The 10,831-nt window shown below is 44.8% G+C and overlaps 1 protein-coding gene and 1 long non-coding RNA gene across 2 annotated transcripts; one reads left to right on the forward strand and one right to left on the reverse strand.

The window, feature by feature from the left end:
* Positions 1-2,073: 2,073 nt before the first annotated feature.
* LOC114766732 (uncharacterized) lies at positions 2,074-7,233 on the reverse strand. The gene is made up of 3 exons (XR_003742855.1): positions 7,199-7,233; positions 2,482-2,657; positions 2,074-2,391 (listed from the first exon to the last, which is right to left on the reverse strand). It is a non-coding gene; the product is annotated as an uncharacterized LOC114766732 (long non-coding RNA).
* LOC114766731 (V(D)J recombination-activating protein 2-like) lies at positions 6,770-9,416 on the forward strand. Its single transcript, XM_028957877.1, has 2 exons — positions 6,770-6,841; positions 7,807-9,416. Exon 2 carries the CDS (start codon positions 7,821-7,823, stop codon positions 9,414-9,416), a length of 1,596 nt encoding a protein of 531 aa, XP_028813710.1. The 5' UTR covers positions 6,770-6,841; positions 7,807-7,820.
* The last annotated feature ends 1,415 nt before the right edge of the window (positions 9,417-10,831 follow it).

A 10,831-nucleotide genomic window follows, 5' to 3' on the forward strand; every position in this document is an offset into this window, starting at 1 on the left:
TGATAAAGTCTGATACTGAAGGGTCTGTGCCGCTTCACGTTCCTCAGGCCTTGTGTTCCACTCATTCAAGTCCCCAAGACCCACATTTAAGCCCCGCTTTAGCACCTCACTGGCCCAGGCTTCTAATAATGTGGAAAAAGCAGAATCCGAGGAAAATCAATGCCTGGCGTAGTGTAGGTCTCCTAACTGATGATTCGCTACATGCGCATGTGCACAGCGGGCTACATAAAGACCGATTAGACTGAACCATGAGCCCCAATACAAACACAATCAATCAATACTCATCTCTCCTTTCTATCCAGCTGCACAATGCTCTATTGTGCCTTGAAAGTAGTGCAACTAACATCAGTATTGCAACTGTCTATATTTGCATTGGGTATTTTAGTTTACCAAATCTCATAGACTCTTCATATTACTAAATACTGTACATGATTTTGGATATACATTCTACTAAAGTTATGCATCTTCTTTTGCTTGATGATTTGATTTGATAATGATTATCAACTTATTTTATTATAAATTGAAAATAATACAGGGAGTGCAGAATTATTAGGCAAATTAGTATTTTGTCCACATCATCCTCTTCATGCATGTTGTCTTACTCCAAGCTGTATAGGCTCGAAAGCCTACTACCAATTAAGCATATTAGGTGATGTGCATCTCTGTAATGAGAAGGGGTGTGGTCTAATGACATCAACACCCTATATCAGGTGTGCATAATTATTAGGCAACTTCCTTTCCTTTGGCAAAATGGGTCAAAAGAAGGACTTGACAGGCTCAAAAATAGTGAGATATCTTGCAGAGAAATGCAGCACTCTTAAAAGTGCAAAGCTTCTGAAGCGTGATCATCGAACAATCAAGCGTTTCATTCAAAAAAGTCAACAGGGTCGCAAGAAGCGTGTGGAAAAACCCAAGACGCAAAATAACTGCCCATGGACTGAGAAAATTCAAGCGTGGCAGCCTGCCAAGATGCCACTTGCACCAGTTTGGCCATATTTCAGAGCTGCAACATCACTGGAGTGCCCAAAAGCACAAGGTGTGCAATACTCAGAGACATGGCCAAGGTAAGAATGCTGAAAGACGACCACCACTGAACAAGACACACAAGCTGAAATGTCAAGACTGGGCCAAGAATTCTCAAGACTGATTTTTCTAAGGTTTTATGGCCTGATGAAATGACAGTGAGTCTTGATGGGCCAGATGGATGGGCCTGTGTCTGGATTGGTAAAGGGCAGAGAGCTCCAGTCTGACTCAGACGCCAGCAGGTGGAGGTGGAGTACTGGTTTGGGCTGGTATCATCAAAGATGAGCTTGTGGGGCCTTTTCGGGTTTGAGGAAGGAGTTAAACTCCCAGTCCTACTGCCAGTTTCTGGAAGACACCTTCTTCAAGCAGTGGTACAGGAAGAAGTCTGCATCCTTCAAGAAAAACATGATTTTCATGCAGGACAATGCTCCATCACACGCGTCCAAGTACTCCACAGCGTGGCTGGCAAGAAGAAAAACTAATGACATGGCCTCCTTGTTCACCTGATCTGAACCCCATTGAGAACCTGTGGTCCATCATCAAATGTGAGATTTACAAGGAGGGAAAACAGATCCGATATATATATGTTTAATTTTAATTTAAGTATTAAATTGCCACAGAGAGCTTAGTTTAAATAAGATCTTAATTAAGCATAATTAATCTGCACATTTAATTTGCTGCATTTATACAGAACAGCTATTTGTCCAGCACCAAACCTAAACACCCACTTTATAGGACTGCAGAAATAGCCTATAACACAGATCTTTTCTGATCAAATGACCACTAATGACATTAATATTTGGGTGAGAGACCATTCTCAACATTGCATGATGTTGCATTTAGTAAGATGGTGTCACTGCTGCGTAGCAAAGTGGTCCACCGCCCAAACGTACTCAGCAATCATTAAAATATACACATACAGTAATAATAATATTATAAATAAAGTATTTAACGAGCAAGCATGGGAGCCAAGTTCTCAGCATTTCCTAAATGAAGATGATGTTTCTGGAATTTTAACAGCGCCGAGAGCTCTGGCATGGCGGTGAAGAAGCAGCGCGTTAAGGGCCAGAAGGAGGTGGTGAGGGCGACGGAGCAGAAGTGCTAATGCACTGCATTTCTTTGACTTTGATTGAAGGAGAGGAGCGATGCCCGCCCGAGCCCCTGTCAGCTCGGCATGCTGGGATGCGAGACGGAAATCCATAAGCCAGCGACCTCCACCTGATCAGCAGGCAGGCCGAGTCGACCCTGCCGTCCTCGCTGCTGCGCCGCTTCCTCTCCTCCGCCCTCAGTCGCCGAGAGACGGAACGTCGGGGCGGGGGCGACCGCAGAGTCCTGAGGTGGCCGGCAGATGTCTGCCCATCACAGGCCCTGCAAGGAAAACAGCGGGGAGGAGGGAACCGGGGGCTAAGCCATGCAGATGCTTGTTTACACAGATGATGCCGACTCTGCTGAACTGACCTGGGGTCAGGCGTGTGAACCAAGCCAGGAACTGCTCGTAGGTCTGCTCAGAGGAGCGGCACGCCAGATCCGGGGCGACACTCACTGCCTTCTCATGGAGCTCCGTGCCTCTCTCCGCCACCGGCGTCGCTCCTGCCCAAATGTTTTACGGTTGACCGACAGCGAACGCATGAGAGCTGAAAAGAGAGGAGTGAGTGCGGGGCCGAGGCTGATTAGGCCGTGGACGATGAGTGTTGATAATTAGACCTGTGTTAATCCCGCCGGCGTAACAATGATCACGAATTCCACCGACCCCTCCGGTTGTCCAATCACCACAACCTTTCCACAAAACCTTGACTTTCAAATCAGAATTTGTGGTGTTAGTAGATTAACCGCATTTATCAGACGCCCTTATCCAGAACGACTTACAATCAGTAGTTACAGGGACAGTCCCCCCCTGGAGCAACTCAGGGTTAAGTGTCTTGCTCAGGGACACAATGGTAGTAAGTGGGATTTGAACCTGGGTCTTCTGCTTCATAGGCGAGTGTGTTACCCACTAGGCTACTACCACCCTAGTTAGTAGCCTAGTGAGTAACACACTCACCTCAGTTTCAAATCCCACTTACTACCATTGCGTCCCTGAGCAAGGACACTTAACCCTAAGTTGCTCCAGGGGGGGACTGTCCCTGTAACTACTGATTGTAAGTCGCTCTGGATAAGGGCGTCTGATAAAAATGCTGTAAATGTAAATGTAAAAATCCATTCACAGGCGCGTACACAGATGAGAGGAAGGGAGTTTGTACAGCCTGTAACATAACAAAAAAAGTCCTTTAAACATTTACGTTTGGATCTATGCTCTCGCCGACTGGGCATGGCTGACCAGGTGGCAGTATAGAAATAGAATTAAACAGCACCGCATGCGTGTCCACTTTGGAAACGTAGAGGAGGTCAGGCTGCCACGCCCGGTGACATGGATGACTTGCGTTTACTAGAGAAAAGTGCTGCTTCAATCTCCCTGGAACGAGCTGACTTTCACTTTCAGCGTATTATCATAAAAAGGCGTAAAAATAAATATTATTTTCACTTTCGCACACAATTATAGTCCCAAAAACTGCTGTTTTTTTTTTTTTTTTTTAGAAAAGTTACTGCCTAATCAGGCATTTTAGACCCCAACGGCCCCCAAAAATGAGGCTGTGAAGTCCTGGAGGGACTGATTAGGGTGGAAAACAATCGCTGAGCTTCCCTTCCAGGCACTGACATTAAACGGCAATAAACAAAAGGACGCGTTACGGCAGCCGGGGCCTGCGAACGGCCGCGCCGCCATTCGTCAGAGGCCTGCTGCGGGCGAGACCCCGTCAGGTGGCGAGGCATTACAGGAGACAGGAGCAGGTGCCGGAGCAGACGCTAATTACGCCGCTCCATCAATTATGCCGCACGAATCCCATGGGGCCCCGCCGCTCCACCCACTCGCACGCAATTGTATTGTGTGGAACATGCCGTCGTTTTTTCTTTTTTTTTTTGCTTCTCCACAGTGCCGCAATGCATGTCTCACCAGATACAAGTGTACAGTACAGGCCAAAAGTTTGGACGCACCTTCTCATTCAATGAAACTATGAATGAACACATGTGGAGTTATGTACTTAACAACAAAAGGTAAAATAACTGAAAACATGTTTAATATCCTAGTTTCTTTGCTCTGATTACTGCTTTGCACACTCTTGGCATTCTCTCGAGGTCGTCACTTGAAATGCTTTTCCAACAGTCTTGAAGGAGTTCCCAGAGGTGTTTAGCACTTGTTGGCCCCTTTGCCTTCACTCTGTGGTCCAGCTCACCCCAAACCATCTCGATTGGGTTCAGGTCCGGTGACTGTGGAGGCCAGGTCTCCATTTTTTGTTAAGTACATAAATCCACATGTGTTTATTCATAGTTTTGATGCCTTCAGTGAGAATCTACCAATGTAAATGGTCATGAAAATAAAGAAAACACATTGAATGAGAAGGTGCGTCCAAACTTTTGGCCTGTACTGTATATGGGATGCATGAAGACACATCCCCGCGGTGGGTTCGGGCATTAGAAGAAATTCCACACTTTCAATTTTTTTTTTTGGGGGGGGGGCACTGGGGAGAATGTTACTTCACTCCACTCCTCCACTTGCTGCTTTATTCGACTGACTCCCTCCCTCCCTCCCTCCCTCCGCTCCAGCACGCAGGTGCACTGCTGGTTGTGTTGTTCGGCACTAACGTTCTACCAGGCACTTGTGGTTGCAGCCTTTACTTCGCGCACACACACACACACACACACACACACTCCTCTAACACAATAACATTATGCTAATGAGCTCTAGACAGCTGCTACCCACTTTCTCGGCCTCTTCCCATGCGTGTGTATTCCTTGCCCTCCTTTCTGCCCGGCCTCTGTCTGAAGAGAGCCGTGAAATGGTTAATGGAATCTAGGCGCATGCAGGAAATGAGCAGGATCGTTCATTAAATGTCGGTGACAGCGCCGCTCTACAGGTTTGGCCTCGGGTGTTGCACAGCATGAGCGGGTGGGTGTACAAGTTGCCCACGGCCAGCGCATGTCCCTTCCCCTCTCAACGCTGCTGTAAGAACGTATGACAGATGTTTTATGGATTGCCTTGGTCACAAAAGCCATCTGGAAAAGGTGCAGGGTGTGAGGTTTGGTAGGCTGAAAAGCTTCTATCTGCCAAAGCTGTGAACTAATGAACGATCTCCTACAAGAAAAGGTCCATGGATGGAGAACAATGTTGTATTGCTGCTCAGAGGACAATGGGATAACCAAGTCTCTTTTCTCTGTACACATAATGTCATAGTTTTGTGAAATTCTGCAATAAATGCTTTATGTAAATCAATAATCAATGCCTGACATATGGGGTATTTTGGAAGGTTTTTGCAGTTAGGTTTTTATTTCACCCTCCACCCTCCACAAATACACTGAAAAAAGTCAACCGTAGCTGTTGCTTGTTTAATGTGTTTTTTCTCAATAAAGAAGCTTTATGTAAATCAATAATCAATGCCTGACATATGGGGTATTTTGGGAGTTTTTTGAAGTTAGGTTTTTATTTTGCCCTCCACCCTCCACAAATACACTGAAAAAAGTCACGATTTTATAGTTTTTTGCTTTACTTTACTATAATGCTACTGAAAACAGGTTTAAATAATCTGTCACACTTCACTTTACTTTACTTTACCCTGCACCCAATCAAGTCCATCAATGTTGAAAAAGGTTCTCAATTAGGCCTTTCAAGCATCATCTACCCAACGGACTAAATGTCTCTGGATGACAGCATGAAAATCTTCATTCAGATAGTCAGGCTGTAAGCAGGCAGAAGTCCATGAAGAACAACACCATTACTGAGCACATAAATAAAACTTGCACTTCCCTAAGATGAAGTCAAATACACTGAAAAAAAGTCAATCGTAGCTTGTTTAATGTGTTTCTTTTCTCAATAAAGAAGTTAAAACATTTATTAGTTTGCTCTTTTAAACTAAGCTGCCTAATTTATGCTTATGAGTATATATATATATATATATATATATATATATATATATGTGTGTGTGTGTGTGTGTGTGTGTGTGTGTATATATATATATATATATAAAGATTTTATAGTTTTTTACTTTACTTTGCTATAATGCTACTGACAACAGGTTTGTTTGCTTTATTCACATTACAGCAATGCAAAAAATATTAGGTGTGACAGATAATTTTTTTTAAGTTGAGCCAGTATTTTTATCTTTCAGTGTATGATCCTGTCCTTTTTTACTGTCTATACACACACATATATATATATACGCACAGAGTATATATACGCTATATACACAGTATCCTCAGTAACATGTAGAATAAAACAGCAAATGCCATAAATCAGCAATACAGTACAGTAAACATTTTAGAAAACATTTTCATCAGTACACTTTTTTAAAATTATGGACTAATTATGGGTGGTAGTAGCCTAGTGGGCCTATGAACCCGAAGACCCAGGTTCAAACCCCACTTACTACCATTGTGTCACTGAGCAAGATGCTTATCCCTGAGTGTCTGATAAATGCCTTAAATATAAGTGTACTCAAGAGGATTTCCATTAATTCCCTGTATTAACAACATCCTTTACTAAACAAGTACATTTTGTATATTGCATGCAAATGTATGTTGCAATTATTAGTCACAAATGTCACACACCATAAAGACAGTTGTTATTGAGGCACAGACACCTGCGAGCGGTCACAGACCGTTAAGCTGCACTCGGATCCAGCCGAGCTTCACACACACCGCCGACTCGGACCGCCGACTCGGACTCGGCTTGCTCACGACTCGCCCAGAATCTGAACGCGGTTCGCGTCGCTCGGGACCCGAGTAACAGGTACGGGCGGGTGAAGGGGAGGCTGGCGCCGGTAACTTCGGCCACCTGTTATCTCGCCGTGCGGAAGAATAATTAAAACCGCATGACAGGGGGCTTAAAGCGTGTTTCTATGTGGATGATGAGTGAAAATGGTAACTTTACGAATGTACCTACCATGAACGCACCATGCGATGCTCGGTATTTGGAGCAGGATGCTAACTGTTTATATGTAGTAAAACGAATTTCTCAAAATGACATTATTCCTTCACAACCGAACATTTTCATGGAGTGATACCGTAGAGCTTCGTCATATTACATGCAGAAGAGTGAACCGTTCAAGGCAGAACTATATCGGTCACTGTTTAAAAAGTTTCCTACCACTTGAACGCACCGCGGACGTCAGGCAACACGTCCCGAAAGGAGTTGTGGGAAATGAGGCGTCAGACGCACTATATGCACGGGGAAGTGGGAAGTAAAGACTACAAGCGGCGTGCGCGTGAAAGTGCATCGGTCGGAACTTTCCGGAGAAAACCAGAGACTGCGGTTGTGTCGTTGTGGGTTTTTTATTGCATTTACACTAATATAAATCACATTTAGAAAACGATCAATACAGGGAATACAGGTTTATACGTACAAATTTTCCCCTCCGATCAATAATAAAAACAAACAAATTCATTGTCGTCAGATCGTTTAAAATATTGTTATTCATTACTCAATAGGCAGGTGAAGGCGAAGACTGAAGCAAAGTTTGCTTACATCTATAAAATACTACAAATGTTCCCTCAAAAATGTGGATAGTTTGGCCTACGTATAATAAAAGTAGAAATAATAATAAGTAACTTATAATATTATAATAATAGCTGTACTTAATATTAGATTAGATCAAAATTGTCATCATTCTTTATCTACCATATATAATAATGTATATGCATTTACTGTATAAAATGATTCTCATCACCTCCGTTCTGTTCTGTGTCTCTCCACAGTTCTCTGCAGCAACATGTCCCTGCAGCCAGTGACTGCGGTGAACTGTGCAGGTGTGGTGCAGCCTGGCAGCTCCTTGCTGCAGCTGGAGGGAGAAGTTTTTCTACTTGGCCAGAAAGGCTGGCCTAAGCGCTCTTGCCCCACTGGGGTCTTTGGTGTGCGGCTGAAAAATGGGGAACTCCGACTCCGCGCTATCTCCTTCTCCAACAACTCCTGCTACATCCCGCCGCTACGCTGCCCTGCAGTTGCGCACTTGGAGGCCCGAGATGGAAGTCCTGAGATGGCTCTGGTCCATGGTGGAAGGACACCCAACAATGAGCTGTCTGCGAGCCTTTATATGCTGAGCGTGGACAGCCGTGGCTGCAATCGCAAGGTGACACTGCGGTGCCAAGAGAAGGAGTTGGTGGGGGAGCTTCCAGGACCTCGTTATGGCCATACCATCACTGTGGTTCATAGTCGAGGCAAGAGGGCCTGTGTCCTTTTTGGTGGCAGGAGATACATGCCTCCAGGACAAAGGACTACAGAGAACTGGAACAGCATGGTGGACTGCCCACCTCAGGTCTTTCTCATTGACCTGGAGTACGGGTGCTCTTCAGCTCACACTGTTCCTGAGTTGGGTGATGGCCAGTCGTTCCACCTGGCCTTGGCGAGAGAAGATTCAGTCTACTTCCTGGGTGGCCACACCTTATCGTCAGACTCCCGTCACCCTCGTCTTTACCGCCTGCGCGTTGAGTTATTCCTGGGAAGCCCTAAAATCTCCTGTGATGTTCTGGACCATGGCCTCTCCATCACCAGTGCCATTGCCATACGCATCGGTTCTGGTCATGAGTACATTGTCCTCGGGGGATATGAGTTTGATCAAAGGAAACGTATGGAGTGCAGCTCTGTGGTCCTGGACAACAATGGGATCCACATTCAACTGAGGGAGGCGCCGGAGTGGACGACTGAGATCAGCCACAGCCGCACCTGGTTTGGTGGAACCCTTGGGAAAGGTACCGCATTAATCGCGATTCCATCAGAAGGAAATCCTGCCCCACCTGATGCCCACTATTTCTACCACGTGAGCTTTGAGCAGGAAGAAGTTGGTGAGGATGGGATTCAGGGCTGTAGCCAGGAATCGCCCGATTTTGAAGACTCTACCCCTCTGGAGGACTCAGAGGAGCTCTACTTTGGCCGTGATCCGCACGAGCTGGAGGGCAGCAGCGATGGGGAGGGAGGCACTTACAACGAGGAGGATGAGGAGGATGAGTCTCAGACAGGCTACTGGATAAAATGCTGCCTCAGCTGCCAGGTGGACGCCAACACCTGGGAGCCCTTCTATTCCACCGAGCTCAGCCGCCCTGCCATGATCTTCTGCTCCAAGGGCGAGGGCGGTCACTGGGTTCATGCCCAGTGTATGGAGATGTCTGAGAGCGTTCTCCAGTGCTTCTCCCAGAACAGTGCCAAGTACTTCTGCCTGGAGCACGGTGGTCTCCCCCGACAAGAGAGAACCCCTCCCCGGCAGGTGATGCCCTTGAAGCGCATTCCCATGAAGGCACTTCATCGCAGAGCACCTGTCAATCTGCATTTGACCCCAGCCAAGAAGAGCCTCTTGAGGAGGCTTTTTGACTGATGTCCACTGAGCACAGCATTAGAGTTTATCTCATTTCTTCCTTAATAATGTTTATTGACCATGTAAAATGTAAGATGTGTGATTTTTCTTTTGTAATGCTGCATTTTTTTATGAATTGCAACTGTAATGTCATTAAAATGAATGAATAAAAATTTTCAAAATTTCAAAAGGCCAAAAGTTTAGACACACCTTCTCATTCAATGTGTTTTCTTTATTTCCATGACCATTTACGTTGGTAGATTCTCACTGAAGGCATCAAAACTATGAATGAACACATGTAGAGTTATGTACTTAACAAAAAGGGTGAAATAACTGAAAAAATATTTTACATTCTAGTTTCTTCAAAATATCCACCCTTTGCTCTGATTACTGCTTTGCACACTCTTGGCATTCTCTCGATGAGCTTCAAGAGGTCGTCACCTGAAATGGTTTTCGAACAGTCTTGAAGGAGTTCCCAGAGGTGTTTAGCACTTGTTGGCCCCTTTGCCTTCACTCTGCGGTCCAGCTCACCCCAAACCATCTCGCCTGGGTTCAGGTCCGGTGACTGTGGAGGCCAGGTCTCCACTTTTTGTTAAGTACATAACTCCACATGTGTTCATTCATAGTTTTGATGCCTTCAGTGAGAATCTACCAACGTAAATGGTCATGGAAATAAAGAAAACACATTGAATGACAAGGCGTTTCCAAACTTTTGGCCTGTACTCTATGTATAGAAGAATAAATAAGAAAATAGTGTGTATTATTCATATTGTTTTATTCAGACAGTACACTTTAATACAGACAAATCCACTCAAAAATCAAGAGGACAATGAATGTACAATGACGGGGAAAAGCTCAATATTGTCATTGTTTCACTTCAATAAATGAGCTCGCAAAGTGCAAGACTTAAAAAAACAACAAAAGCAAATTAATTACAAAATAAATGGCAGTGAGAATGTTTCATAATGTGGTAGAAATTAGAATGAAAAAGCCTGCTGTGGATCATCATTCTTTCTTTACAAGATTGATAGAGCATCTGCAACCAGCTATATCGATCATCTTTCATTTTTGCCGCAAATTACATTTGAAAACAACATAAAGAAGTGTACAGTAACACAATAGATGCAGATCAGGGAAAAACAATGATGACTTTTTACCTTTTTAATGGCTAAGCCAAGATTAAACATGGAACAAACACGGGCACATGCAACATTACACAATGCCTCCAAAAAAAAGCAATATGGCTTATCAATCCACTTAGCAGGCGTCTCTCACGCGCTTGCACGGCAAAACATTAAGGAAATGAGGTAACGCTCCTCAGACGAAAAACATTTTTCTGGAAGAGAATGCGTCGAGCACGAAGTATCGAGTGCCAGTGCTCCATGCGAGATTGCAAGAGCGGCACGCAGCAAGTGCTTCTCCAGGCAGGCTCTGGG

The sequence above is a fragment of the Denticeps clupeoides genome, chromosome 17, assembly GCF_900700375.1.
Source record: "Denticeps clupeoides chromosome 17, fDenClu1.1, whole genome shotgun sequence".
NCBI classification, from domain to species: Eukaryota; Metazoa; Chordata; class Actinopteri; order Clupeiformes; family Denticipitidae; genus Denticeps; species Denticeps clupeoides.